This window comes from Carassius auratus, chromosome 19 (genome assembly GCF_003368295.1).
Source record: "Carassius auratus strain Wakin chromosome 19, ASM336829v1, whole genome shotgun sequence".
Taxonomy (NCBI): domain Eukaryota; kingdom Metazoa; phylum Chordata; class Actinopteri; order Cypriniformes; family Cyprinidae; genus Carassius; species Carassius auratus.
The window spans coordinates 24,404,822-24,420,116 of NC_039261.1; the positions used below are offsets into that span (position 1 = coordinate 24,404,822).

Below are 15,295 nucleotides of genomic sequence, written 5' to 3' on the forward strand. Positions count from 1 at the left end.
TAAACCGTACAAGACCAACAAAATGAGGAAATGCTGTGAAACAGAGACTAATCAGTGTCTGTGCACCGTCATCACCCAGAGGAGATGTTTATTTGCTCAGAGGTTGCTCTTTCAGAGCTCTGGAGGTCTCAGTTGTGTTTCAGTCAACATAAAACTCCTCAGGGGAAATAAAAACAGACACAAATGAGTCTGATATACAGTAAGAGGACAGAACTACAGTATATAAATGAATGTGGAGCAGCTCAGATTATTTGATGCTGGAAAAGATATTGAAAAATATTATATCATTTTATGTGGTTTTGTCATTTTGTTAGTTAGTAGAATATATATATATATATATATATATATATATATATATATATATATATATATATATATATATATATATATATATATATATGTATATATATATATATGTATATATATATATATATATATATTAGTATATATTAGTTCTATATAGTAGTACATTGTCTGTGTATTCAATCCCATAAATAAATAAATCACAAAACATTTGAAGTATATGGTAAACAGTGAAGCTCAATGAAATATATATTTGAAATGTAAAACTTATTTAGTTTCAACCTTCATGTTTCTAAATATATTCCTAAATGTATTTTAGAGACAAAAAAATACATTAATTCAATTCAATTCAAGTTTATTTGTATAGCGCTTTTTGATACAAATTATTACAAAGCAGCTTTACAGAAAATTAAACTTCTACAATAAGTAGTAGCTTATAATTGGTGACTGTCAGTTTGTGCACGTTTGACAGGATTTTTCAGAAAAAAAATAACAAGATGTAGTCAGCCAGACAATGAACATTATTAATATTATTAATAATTAATAATTGTTATATGATGCAATCACAGTTGTAGCAATATTTGTTAGTTCTGTATGTTGTTTCAGGGTCAGCATCATCAGCATCAGTAAACATATTTTGAAACATTTTTGCAATTATATTTTTCTGCCTTTTTTGCATGTTTTTGAAGATTTCTTTTAAATGTATATTTCCAGAAATGTATAAAAATAGAGAATATATGTACATAAATATATTTTGATACATATTTTAGTATATATATATATAACCTTATAAACCTGGAATTGTGTATCTGGCTCTTAGAATCGTTTTTACTTTCTCTATTGTATGTCACTTTAGGGAAAAAGCATCTGCTCAATGCATAAATGTAAATATAAGCTACAGTTTGTAACATATTTTAGATTAGCTGTGTGAAAAAAAAAGTTAAATTAGATTATATTACTACTTTTTTTCATATTTAATGAAATAACCAGCATTTCTGTTGACTCGTCTGCCATCTTGAGCTTGCAATGCATTCTGGGATTGTCTTATCTAGCTCAGCTCATTTGTTTTTGAAATAATGTGATTGTAAAGAGATCTCCATTGTGATTTGTAATTCCTATGGCCTCGTTTCTTACACGAGAGGCTTGTGAATAAAGCCGGCGATCGGCCTACGGATCCAGTGTGAACAATTACACAGACACCGACAGGAACGAACGATCTGTGCATGTGCCCACACACTCGTTTAGTGCTTTCACTGACTGTTCCTCAGACAGACACCTTCACACTGCGCTTTCTTTAAACAGAGAAGCTCCGGATCAAAGCACTCTGTTGCTGCCTCACGCTGAATATTCATGAGGTTTCCATCTTGGTGACACGCTCAGAAGAGCCGTGCCATGTTTTTAACCTCTGGATGACTCGACTGAATCACCTGCTTTGTTTAGAAGAGCCAGAGAGAGTGAGAGAGACAGGCAGACAGCGAGAGAAGGCGTATGTTTTGCACATTTTCTCTGCTTCCCCTGCCAGAGCGAGTGCTATAATAACACTCCCACACACACAGCTAAAAACTCACTCATAACCTCAGTGCGCCTACAGCTCAACTGCCCCTAACCAAGAGCTAATCAGCTCCCGCTGCCTCAGGGACGTCCGGGGTGTCAGCGACATGCCCAATCCAATGCCACACACACACACACACACTTAAACATAGAAACACTAAAAACGCTCCTGGGTGAATCTCTGGGTGAAAATATGCACAGCCAGGTCACGTTTCAACCCAGAAACTAATAATAAAAAAACAATACTATTAAAAATCATATTTTACATTATTTTAATGAACATTAAGATTTAAATTTTAGCATTTAAAAAACATAATAATAAAAAAATACTTAAAAAAAATATTTTCTGTATTTTAAAATCTAAAATAATCTAAAAATCTTTTACTGTCGTGTCTGGACATACTACTTAATTAAATAAAAATGCCAAAATAATAAATATATTTTTTAAATTAAGCATTTATAGGAACTTTTTTTGTGATAGATTAATTGATTTCAATAACCATTAAACATTTTCTCCTCGTCTCTTTACCGTAATGTCTGTGGATATTTTAATTTTGGTTTTATTTCGTATCTCATTATTGTAAATGATGGTTTCCCTGAAAATAAAAGTGAATTATATTTTTCAATAAGAAATGTTTTTAATTCTTTCCCATTATGAACAATTGTATTTCTTTTTTAAAGATGATTAACATTTTCCATAAAAAAGGACATTTGTAGAAGTCTTATTAGTAATTTCTCATTATTGTCAATAATTGTTTTACCTTAAAAAAAAAACTTTTTGCATTAAGACAATTCAGGATTTGTTTTTCCATTGTGAAATTGTTGTAACTTTTTTTATTAAATATTCTCCCCTTAAAATCTTTTTACTGTAATGCATCAGGACATTTTCTTTGAGGGTTTTTTTTTTTCAGTATTGTCAATTATTGTCCACAGTTTCTCACAAACAACTACTAAAATAAAGTGTGAAGACAATAAGCATTGTTTTAAATCAAGATTTTGCATTGCATTGTGACATTATTATTATTATTATTATTATTACATTTGTTGTGGTGATTTTTGTTATTTTATTAGTAGTAGTAGTAGTGGCCTAGTATTTCTTTTATTTTAATGCAGATTAAACACATTTTCTACTTATGTATATAATGTATACAGACCTTTTTATTTGTAATTTTTATGACTAGTTTTGGTAGTTTACCTACAAACAAAATAAAAAAATGCAAAAACATATTTCTCAAGAATACAATAAAGCATATTTATGAGAACATTAAGACTAGTTTTGCACTGTAACAGAATTTTAATGTCAATTGAACATTTTACTTTCTAAATCTCTTTAAAGTAATGTGTTTGGGACATTTAGTTTTATTTGTATTTCTCATTATTGTTAGTGATCTCATTTGATTCTCATTACTGTGATGCAGTTTAAAATGATCGTAAGAGTAAAATGTCCAGATGCATTATAATAATGAGAACTTTTGGGAGGAGAATGGGCTTGCTTGTCATAAAAATAATATTGCAGTGAAAACAGTCCTAAAAATAGAAAACAATAAACATATTTATTTATATTTTGAGGTGAAATGTGAATCAGACACGCCCACATACACACACTCTCTGAGCAACAGGATTATTATTGTGAATGATTCATCACTGCATATTATTCCAAAGAAAAAAATGTGTCTTCGAGAATTTTATTTGAAAATAATCTCTTTATACAGTAAGAAGTGTCTTTATATGATGTATGGTTGTAAAATTAAAGTCACTGATGACACCAGAAGAAAAGAGTTGGTAAGATTTGTAATGTTTGTGAAAGATGTATCTTCAGCTTACCGAGGCTAAATTTATGGAGGTAAAACTGATAACAATTATTTAAATTTAATATAAGTGATTTCAAGTGTAGCATATTTTAAAATGTAATTAATTCCTGTGATGCACGACAGTATTTTCAGCATCATTTCTCCAGTCTTCAGTGTCACATGATCTTCAGAAATCATAATAATATACTGATTTACTGCTCAAGAAACATTTCTGATCATCATCAATGTGGAAAACAGTTGAGCCTGCTTTATATTTTTGTTGAAACTGAAACATTTTATTTGTATTTTTTTTATTATTATTATTATTTGATGAATAGAAATGTCAAAAGAACAGCATTTATCTGAAAGAGAAATCTTTTGTAACATTATGCATGTCTTTACTGTGACCTTTGATCAATTTTAGTGCCTCTGTGCAAAATAAAAGTACTAATATGTATATACAGCCATCACATTTTAACACTAAAATGAATACTTAATTATTTATTTCTGACCAAAAACCTTTAAAAATATTTTGCATTTGCTTTTTTTTTTTTCATTCATTCTATACTCTCTCTTAAGAGTAAGTCAGTAAGACACGTTGCCATTTGAGGCTGATTTCTCATGCGGCCCCTCCGGGCTAATTGTGAAGTCTTACTCAGCCTCGAACAGCCAATCAGGAGGCTGGAATCCAGGGATGATTTCAGCTGATCTCAGAGAGGAGGAGGCAGAGTCTGGGTTCGCACCGTCACCCTGCTGTCCTCCGAAGGGGAAACACAGGGGGCTTTACAGAAACGTGCATCTCCTGAGCTGCCTGGCAAGACGCTCGCTGCATGTCAGCCAAAGTGGGTCAACACCACCCCTCGCTCACTCTCTCTCTCTCACACACACACACATGCAAAGCATTTCTTGTGGTTTTGGAAATATTTGTCCAGCTACTGCACTTGCCCTTTGGAAAGTGGCTTTTCTGTCAGACACGTGTGTGAGTAACGGCTTGTTAAAGGTTGATTCAAACGCATTTATGAAATGTTAAGTGCTTCCTCTGTCTGGTGGTGAACACGAGATGGATGGAAAAGAGATCGGACTGAATGAATGAATGAATGAATGTGTGTAGATGGAGGGTTTAGAGAGTGTCAAACTGTGAGGTCGTGCTTTACGACAGCGAACAGCCAATCAGCTGCTTGAGAAGGTGTGATGTCATCAGCACACCCAGATCTGTGAGAGATAAACACGCAAACAATAAACTGCAAACAAACATTGTCTTCTCCGAAACTAAAACTAACACATTGCTGAAATAAAAAATCTGGTGTCGAAACTATTTTCACTCAGGAATTGCTAGTGAATTTAACATAATTACAACCATTGTAGAAGCACACTGAATTAAACATGACATTTTCGAAGCAGAACGGCTGAAATAGCATTTGCTTGTAAAACGTGCTCAATTTGCTTAATCTTTGTTTAATTTATAACTTTGAAAATTGTGCATTTAAGAAATATGTATTTAAGAAATACTAAAATATCCAAAAGTACTTCAAGGCATCTTGAAATAAAAATAATACATATATATATAAAAATTGATAGTTTAACCTGACAAACCGTTTGGATGTTAATTGATGCATCAGGCTTTTGTGGCTCATATAGTATGATATAGTGAAAATATAGAGGAAAAAAACTGCAAAAATAATTGCCATTTGGTAGAGACACTGATATTCTTATGGAGAAAAAAAGTGATAAAATTCGGACAGCTTGTTATAAATTAATGAGAATTTTAACATCAGTTCAGCTGATACTTACATAAAAAATAAATATCAGTTTTCGCTCTGTATCTCCTAATAATACGTCTTAGTAAGATGAGATTTACTAAGTTTTATGATCAAACCATATAATGCAAGGCAATACAAGTATGACTGAGAGATAAATTAATAAACTTTCATCAAACGACTGATAATTATATTTGATATTCACATTTATACAAGATGTCTGGATAATCAGGTTAGGTTGCTTCAGTCCACCTTTAAATATATCACTAACAATATTAAAGTTATACTTACATTTGCTTTATAAAAATCAGATTTCAGAGCTTAAGACACATGAAGCATGAGCTGAAGGTGGATGTATGTACAACTACACCAAAAGACCTTTTACTTGCTAAAAACGTCCAAACTATCAGACAGAAAGTGTGCGACAGGTGTGTCAGCAAAGTCTTGATCATTCAGAGGCTTTCGATCGAACTTCATAGGTCAAATATGATACAGTATATTGTAAGCAAAGGTGAGAAGGACATAAGTTGTTGTGTTTTTGCAACATTACCCACAGCACGAGTCTGTCTGCGCTGCGGTCCGTTCTCTCTCTGCAGGACGTGTGAAAGACCTACTTCCTCTCCAGGCAGGAAGCAGCAGCGTGGGTCAGCCTCGGCGGGAGTTTTGCTCTCTGACGTCAGAGTCCTGGCAGCTCGGCAGAAACCCGGCCTGAGCGCACCTGTCTCCCGTTTAAGTAATGGATTCTGCTGATGCTGCCCCTCGCAGCACAATTAGATGTTTCCTCAGGAGAGCAGATCCGGCTCGGAGCGCGGGACTGATAATGATCCGCCGGCTCAGAGCTGGAGATGTCGCAGAACCGAAGTCTGGAGCTCAGCAGGAGATACGCTTACAAATAAGACACGGCGTGTGATTGTCACAAAACCCTTTCTGATCCGATGCACTCCAGCTTAGAAATTGACACTGGCCTCTCGTCGTGCAGATGCAGTCAACTGTCCACAGAACAGACATCTGATTTACACAAATTAATGGACTCATTTCCATAATATCATAAGCAATCATTTGACTAATCGTGGCCTTTTTGGAAAAGGCCTGTGGTTTGGAAACCGAGCCAACATTCATCTCTTATTAGGTTTTATTTTCTGTTCCCAAATGCACTACACATGAGCAAATAATAATAGAAATGTTGACGTTCCAGTGAAACATGTTGCTCTGACCTAATCAAAACGGGAGATATTATTACTCTCCGTTGTTTCACAAAGGCAGTGTGTGTGTGTGTGTGTTTCAGAAAAGGTCAGTGTTATGCAATATAGTCTCTGCAGCCAGATTTGGACAACAGCATGAAGTCTGGGCCAATTTACTGATTATTTTGACTAGGAAGAGCCTGACTGTGGTGTATAATGACATTTTTGCATGCTGTGTAGCCATGTCAGTTTTATTTATATAACGCTTTTCACAATACACATTGTGTCAAAGCAGCTGTACAGAAAATCGTGATGTTAATGTTTATAATATCTTCATATATTCATGCCTTAGTCACATTTAACTAATTAGAGCTGGGTGATAATATAGTTTATATTTTGTGACTATAAGCAATTGAGATTTGTTGTAGAATATATATTGCTTTGTATGAGTATACTGTAGGTATGCAGATAAAGTTGGATAATTTTATATGAAGAGCTGGTCAATAATATATAATATGAATTTATTTTTGCAATAACAGCAGCAGTTGCTATATAGTATATATTGTATATATAATATTTTTCTTCTTATATTGTGATGTACATCTGATTGTAATGGATTATTGAAAGAAAAAATGTAAAGTTGGACTATGTTCAATGCTTCAGTTGTTGATTGGATATTGAGATGTGGGCGTGGCATTAAAACGTATGCAGGGGCGGAGTTTATGCAAATGACCGGTGACGTCCTGCATATGTTAGAGAGAAGTCTGTTATTTCACTGGAAGATCAAGTTATGGCATTTTGATCAAAAACTACAAGATCAAAAAAATTTATAAATAAAACATGGATGAATCATTGACAATAAGGTTAATGCCATTCAGAAAACAGAGAGGGTGGATTGTCATTTCATAAAGAATAGACCCAGTACTTCAGTGTTTTTTTGAGTTTCCCAGGTAGATCATGGTGCAACATCTGGATTTGACTCCCATTGAAAACACACATACTGGCATGTATTCTGACATCTGACTAAAGGAGTAAAGAGAAATAGTTCATCCAAAAATAAAACTTCTATCATCATTTACTCAATTTCAAAGAAACATAATGCATATGTATGGTCATTGTCACCATGTCTTTCTAACTCTATAGAGAACATGAACACAGTGAACCACATGACCATATATGAAACAAAGACACAATATAATGGCTTCCATGCTACAGAAAACAGCATGAGCAATGTCAGATTTTTGGGTGAACTGTTCCTTCTACTTAATATCTTATTTACTTGAATAGTTTATTGGTTTGAAGTAAGAAGCTGAATGATTCACGTGTCATAGGTTTGGAGGTTGTGAACAGACACAGGGAAAGTCACAGGGGTATTACTCAACACACGGAGGGTCAGCGCACAGTGTTGTGTGTCATCCTGGAGAGATGTTTAAGACTGGAGGGTTTGTGGTGTTCCTTCACCCTTCTGCCTGCTGATGTTCATGAGTCATTCTGGTGGAGCAACACACACACACACACACACACACACACACACACACACACACACACTAAAGCCTCTGCAGTTATAATCCCATCAATTAAAGTCATCATAAATACAAATTCAATTTGTAATATCTCAATGATGCTTTGTTTCAACCACTTGTTTCTCACCACCTGTCTGCTGCTGTGAGATTGGAACTAGTGTAGCACAGATGCATTTCTGGCTGTTTCCCAAAAACGTGTTTCCAACCCTAAACTGAGCTGGCTGTGGGCCTACAGACTTGATTTTTAGCAATTTAAAGGAGGATGAATATTGGATGCAGTCGAGGCATTTCACTCCTCAACGCAACACAAAATGATGTTTTCTGAAGTTCTGAAGTCCGGACTCTGTTTACTTTCTTACAGGAATACTTCACCCAGAAATGAATATTTGCTGAGATTTTCCTCACCCTCAGGCCATCCAAGATGTAGACGAATTTGTTTCTTCATGAGAACAGATTTTGAAGAATTTAGCATTACATCACTTGCTCACCAACAGATGATTCTGCAGTGAATGTGTGCCACCATCAATAAACATCTTATGAAGTCAAAAGCTGCATGAAACAAATCCATCTTTAAGAATCTTTTAATTTAAAACATCACTTCAGGCCAAAATATATATAGAGTCCATAATCCATAATAACACTTCAAGTCCTTCTTCTGTTATCCTTTCACATCAAAATCCACCTATATTTGTTCAGAACTGTTCTGAACTGTTTTAATTTGAAAATGTTGCTTGATCTGTCTATATACAGTATTGTTCAAAATAATAGCAGTACAATGTGACTAACCAGAATAATCAAGGTTTTTCGTATATTTTTTTATTGCTACGTGGCAAACAAGTTACCAGTAGGTTCAGTAGATTCTCAGAAAACAAATGAGACCCAGCATTCATGATATGCACGCTCTTAAGGCTGTGCAATTGGGCAATTAGTTGAATTAGTTGAAAGGGGTGTGTTCAAAAAAATAGCAGTGTGGCATTCAATCACTGAGGTCATCAATTTTGTGAAGAAACAGGTGTGAATCAGGTGGCCCCTACTTAAGGATGAAGCCAACACTTGTTGAACATGCATTTGAAAGCTGAGGAAAATGGGTCGTTCAAGACATTGTTCAGAAGAACAGCGTACTTTGATTAAAAAGTTGATTAGAAAGGGGAAAACCTATAAAGAGGTGCAAAAAATGATAGGCTGTTCAGCTAAAATGATCTCCAATGCCTTAAAATGGAGAGCAAAACCAGAGAGACGTGGAAGAAAACGGAAGACAACCATCAAAATGGATAGAAGAATAACCAGAATGGCAAAGGCTCAGCCAATGATCACCTCCAGGATGATCAAAGACAGTCTGGAGTTACCTGTAAGTACTGTGACAGTTAGAAGACGTCTGTGTGAAGCTAATCTATTTTCAAGAATCCCCCGCAAAGTCCCTCTGTTAAAAAAAAGGCATGTGCAGAAGAGGTTACAATTTGCCAAAGAACACATCAACTGGCCTAAAGAGAAATGGAGGAACATTTTGTGGACTGATGAGAGTAAAATTGTTCTTTTTGGGTCCAAGGGCCACAGGCAGTTTGTGAGACGACCCCCAAACTCTGAATTCAAGCCACAGTACACAGTGAAGACAGTGAAGCATGGAGGTGCAAGCATCATGATATGGGCATGTTTCTCCTACTATGGTGTTGGGCCTATTTATCGCATAGCAGGGATCATGGATCAGTTTGCATATGTTAAAATACTTGAAGAGGTCATGTTGCCCTATGCTGAAGAGGACATGCCCTTGAAATGGTTGTTTCAACAAGACAATGACCCAAAACACACTAGTAAACGGGCAAAGTCTTGGTTCCAAACCAACAAAATTAATGTTAGGGAGTGGCCAGCCCAATCTCCAGACCTTAATCCAATTGAGAACTTGTGGGGTGATATCAAAAATGCTGTTTCTGAAGCAAAACCAAGAAATGTGAATGAATTGTGGAATGTTGTTAAAGAATCATGGAGTGGAATAACAGCTGAGAGGTGCCACAAGTTGGTTGACTCCATGCCACACAGATGTCAAGCAGTTTTAAAAAACTGTGGCCATACAACTAAATATTAGTTTAGTGATTCACAGGATTGCTAAATCCCAGAAAAAAAAATGTTTGTACAAAATAGTTTTGAGTTTGTACAGTCAAAGGTAGACACTGCTATTTTTTTGAACACACCCCTTTCAACTAATTGCCCAATTGCACAGCCTTAAGAGCGTGCATATCATGAATGCTGGGTCTTGTTTGTTTTCTGACAATCTACTGAACCTACTGGTAACTTGTTTGCCACGTAGCAATAAAAAATATACTAAAAACCTTGATTATTCTGGTTAGTCACATTGTACTGCTATTATTTTGAACAATACTGTATCTCTTCTGGTTCAGACCAGATTACATTTTCACTGGAGGAAGCACTATTATGAACAGAGGACTTGTATTTTAAAGTTAAAACATCTAGATGATATGGACTTGCAGTTTTTCGATCAAAACATTAACTGATGGACTGGAGTGTTGTGGATTACTTGTGGGTCATTGTGGTGTTTTTATCAGCTGTCTGGACTCTGACGGCACCCAATTTATGCAGAGGAACCTTTGGGGAACAAGTGATGAAATGCTACATTTTTCCAAATCCATTCCCATGAGAAAAAAAAAGGTTATAACTGTTCACTAAATTTTTATTTCTGGGTGAACTCATTTGTAATACATTAGATTAAAGAAGTCAAAAGGGTTGCATTTCATGTTGATTGTAGACAACTGGTGTGCAAGAAAGTTGCATGAAGTTGCATTTTTTTCCCTCCCCTGTGCATGCAGAAATGCATGCTTTTTAAATTAGGGAATGCAGGTAATGCGTTTGGTGGGCTAATGTAAAGCAAAAGCTCCTGTAATGAAGCTGTTGTTCAGCCACAGTCAGCAGGAGGCACTTTGAAGTGCTTTAGTCCTTGTTGATAAGAACTCTGCTGGGACCTGGATAGAGCTGACGGCCAAATTCCCTCCGTCACTTGCATCTCTCAAGGTTACCACTGCAGCACCGCCAAACGCTTAACTGTACTCTAAGAACCGTAATGCAACTGCTATATTTGGCAAACCATACAGGGATCACTCCATAAAAAGAAGCTGTTGCTGGATTCTCTTTGATCACATGCTTTTTTCTCAAGAGCTCCTTGTGAACACAATGCGGATAAAATTCAATCATGTGTAACAAAGGCGTCAGTCAAGGATTTAATTGAGATGAAAGCATGCTTTGAATCCTGCGGAAGAGCCATTGCATTAGCGTTTGGTATCTCAGAAATGGTTTTTGGGATGCGCTGAGACATTGTATGCTGCATGCACCACAAACCTTGCGTCACCAAACTGACGTCATTGCGCGCTTACTTAACCGAGTTGCATGCATCGCTCTGAATCAGCACGTTTCGAGCTTCAGCAGAGGATGGTTCTTGGTGCGTGACTGAAACAAACAGGACCACAAACACGTAGTTACTTCTTAGTTCTTTATTATGAAGTGAGAAAATGCCCGGTGTCATTTGTGCTTTACATTGTTCAAATGCTGGGGGAAAAAACCCAGGGAACAGAAGTCCAGAAATAAGTTCATTTGATTCTTTACAGCTTGTAGAAATATTCAATTCCAAAGGATTATTTACAAGGCATCTTGCATTAAACAGATAGTTCTCCATGTCCGTAAATACAAAAACAGAGGTTCGACTAATACAAGGCCTGTCTACCTGAATTGCTAAGGTTTGTGCTACTATTTTTGTTGTTTTTTTCTTCTTCAAAAAAAGTCAGAAATGTTCTCAAAGAAGTGCTTTTCAAAGACCAATCTGCTATGTCCAGCTGTCCATGTTGCAGTAGGATCTCCTACAACAGCATTTCCAGGTTTAGTGCTGTTCACATCCACAGATTTGGAGCAAATGATCCGGATCACGCGCAAAGCTGTCCGTTCAGCAGCACAGGCGCCTAAGATCTAAAACTACGTTATTTAATAAGAGGCAGGCAGTGCATAACCACTTACAAAAGGACCCTATATCCCTTCCCCTCCCCGTCCCGTGGAAGTATCCGCTAATACTACTCTGGCATTTCCCTGATATTTAACTTCTGAACGACTACTGATAGTATTGGATAAAATCGTGGTTAAAAATGCTATAGTTATTACTCGTTTTAGCTTTTAAAAATACCATGCATTATTGCTCTATTCTTCATCATGACTCCCGAGAAATATTGCCGACGGATGCTATCTAGGTTTGGCAAAAAATCAAAGCTTCGTAAAATTGGCATAGATTCCATTAGTAGTAGTGTATTTTCTTTTCCTTTCTTTTTCTTCTTTTTTTGCCTTTTTTATTTTTTTTTTTGCATGCAACAAATTTATAAAGTGGCAACCAAAAATAAGATATTCAGAAAGTGGCAAATGCTTTGGCATATTGATGACGAAGGCTTGGCAACTGAACGACAAATTAAAGTGCAAATTAACCGTTCGTAGAAAATAAATATATAAATACATAAATAAATAAGTTAATGAATAAATAGTTTTACCTCAATGCTGAACACTTTTGTGGCCACTGGCAGCAGTACAATATTATCCAATACTTAGAAAAGGTTTGACCTTTCGAGAGAAACAAAGACATTTTCAATGTCCTCTGAGTTTTGGCAAAAACAAGTGAAATTTCAGCTCTGAATACGTGAACAGCGGGAGAAAGAGTACACTAAGAAAAGAAAAAGTTAAGGTACATGCGATTAATCCTCCGAGACGTTGTCGTTGTTCTTGTTGTTGTGCTGTCATCCATTCACACTTCCATTGGGCTCAAAGGAGCAAACGCTCCCTTGAAGCAGGCCGACTCATAGTGCTTGTTCAGGTAGGACTTTAGAGCAAAGGTCTTGTTGCATCTCTTGCACTTGTAGTGCTTAAAGGCAGAGTGTGTCTGCATATGGGCACGCAGGTTCGAGCGGTCGGCGAATGCCTTCCCACAGTGTGCGCATCCAAAGGGCTTCTCGCCCGTGTGAGAGCGCATGTGTCCCTGTAAAAGCCAAGGCCTGCTGAAGGCCTTCCCACATATGTCACACTTGTGCTTGAGGTCGTGGGTCAACAAATGCATGGCCATGGCTGGCATAGAGACGTAAACCTTCCCGCAGGTGGGACACTTCTTGGCCATTTTGCTGTCCATGCTGCGGTGCGTCTGCTTGTGTCTGCTCAAGTTGGAAGACGTGGCGTATGTCTTTCCGCACTCATTGCACGTGTGCCGCTGATGGCTTCTGGGGCTGCTGATGGCTTTTCTCCTCGACCTCCCATCTGTGATGAAGAAGGCATCCACTGTGTAGCCCTCACTGACCGCGTTGTCTCCATTGATGTAGCCTGAAGAGATCTCCGACTGCGGGCTGTCAGGCTGGTCTGAATCTGGAGCTCCATAGTCGCTGTAGATGGGTTCGGGTGAGGGCACTTTGATGCCATTGTCACTCTCACCATCATACGGTGCCGGGGTCATGTAGTCGGTGATGTAGCCTGTGAGGGGGAAGGCGATGCAACAGTTCCTGTTACTTCAGATCATTTAGGTGAACCCAGACGCAATGACTTTTTCTACATTAACCCTCACACGTGTGCAAAAAGAAAAAAAAAAAATCAATAGCGCTCCATTTCAATTAGAGTGGCAACCCATTTAAACACAAGGGCGAGGAGAATGATATCGCTTCGGTTATAATTGCATTTGCAGTCTTGATAGAAATTGTGCAGAATTAGGTCGATGTATACCGAGTACACAAAAGATATACCCCCAGATGCATGCATGAATATTCCATAAACGTCTGCTTACGCAAGTGTATGCAAAGCACAGGTTATGTAGAGCGTGAATAATAACATGAAACATGATCAAGCGTTCCCTCAATAGACTGCGTGCGTTGATAATTCACGTTTTGATAACTCTTGTTGTAAATGTGAAGTACTTGTTGCTAGCGCTGCGTTTTGTAAAACAAAATGCGCCTGAAAGCAAATCGAATGCGTGCTTGAAAGAGCGCAACACCTGAAATGTGCCGACTCGACAAAAACTGATGCACCTCACGGTGTTGCATACAATGTGACCGTGGGTCAACTACACGAGGTTGCGATTATAAACTATCAAACGTCAACATACATGCACTTGCCCTTGCATAAACACGATCTGGATGTCAAATAAATGTGATTACCTTTCTCGTGAAAGCGCAGTCTGAGGTCTGCCCTGGATCTGCCATAAGAGCTCTCCAAATCAGCGGATGAGAAATCATCAAGCTTAACCTTTTTGACCAGGAAAGACCTTGGCATGTTTTACGGTGAAGGGAAAAACAGTCGTCCGCCGGTCGAATTGTTCGCTTTCCTCATGCAACGCTGGGACAAAATGCGTTTTTTAGTATCGTTCGTTCCTCTTCGGTAATGCCGAGTTTCGGATGCCAGTGTAGGGTTACGGCAGACCCTCGAGCCCCTGAATGCGCTTGTGTTGATGCAGCGCGATGCTCTCGGCAGAAATGCAACTTCAGCACTGGACAACTCCCGTTCGGCGGCGCGCGTTCAGCACTGGACAGCTCCGCTCCGCTTGGCTTTCTCTTTCTTTTTTTCCGCTCTCTTTAGTTCCGCTGGGACTCTTCACGACGATCGTATCTTCCAGGTTAGTGCTTCAAGTTTAAACTAGCTAGTCTACTAGTTTCCGAGATGCTTTTCTACCCCTAAAGACACAGAAAGGATAGTGAAACAGCTGAGTCTGCGTCAGCCTGTTCGTTCTCCTCTCTCCTGCTTTATCTCCCAGCTGTTCCGTCTGAAGGCGTCGGGCTTTCTGAAGTCTGTTGATCAGCTGTTGGGATTTATATGGCTGCGATCAGGTGGGAAATGAAGATGGAAGTACTTAATTTAATCCATAAAAAATCTCCCGGGACCAACATTGAACTGGATGGCTTAATGACGTTGTGAGACGTGCACGCCTTCGCCAGATTTTTCTCGAAGCCTGAAATGAGACAGAGGGGTTTATTTGCATCACACATCCGTTCGGTTTTCATAGTTTCAGTTTTTATAAACTGATGCAGTTGTATGTGACCATTTCAATTTAACCCCCTTTATAGATAACAAATAATAGACTTAAATAATTTAGGATATTAAAATTAATAAATACAAAAATCATCTTGCATGCAAATATTCGTAATCAATTAATCACTGTGTTCGGAAGATTGAGTTGT

At 37.5% G+C, this 15,295-nt stretch overlaps 2 protein-coding genes across 2 annotated transcripts in view; one reads left to right on the forward strand and one right to left on the reverse strand.

Annotated features, from left to right (window-relative positions):
* Positions 1–6,113, forward strand: part of LOC113120221 (sodium/potassium-transporting ATPase subunit alpha-3-like) — a 22,551-nt gene extending 16,438 nt beyond the window's left edge. Inside the window, exon 5 of the mRNA XM_026290155.1 lies at positions 5,958–6,113. Within this exon, the coding sequence (XP_026145940.1) occupies positions 5,958–6,113 (156 nt within the window). The remainder of the gene's footprint in view (positions 1–5,957) is intronic.
* A 5,380-nt stretch (positions 6,114–11,493) lies between these two features.
* On the reverse strand, positions 11,494–15,039 carry LOC113119899 (transcriptional repressor scratch 1-like). The gene is made up of 2 exons (XM_026289610.1): positions 14,279–15,039; positions 11,494–13,601 (listed from the first exon to the last, which is right to left on the reverse strand). Exons 1-2 carry the CDS (start codon positions 14,391–14,393, stop codon positions 12,889–12,891), a joined length of 828 nt encoding a protein of 275 aa, XP_026145395.1. The 5' UTR covers positions 14,394–15,039; the 3' UTR covers positions 11,494–12,888.
* Positions 15,040–15,295: the final 256 nt, after the last annotated feature.

What these genes read in the sequence shown, in the direction of transcription:
- LOC113119899 (XM_026289610.1), bottom strand. Translation starts at nt 14,393, where the DNA reads ATGCCAAGGTCTTTCCTGGTCAAAAAGGTTAAGCTTGATGATTTCTCA. An exon ending in ACTGCGCTTTCACGAGAAAG is followed by an intron (nt 13,602 to 14,278) that starts GTAATCACATTT and finishes TCCCCCTCACAG; the next exon opens with GCTACATCACCGACTACATG.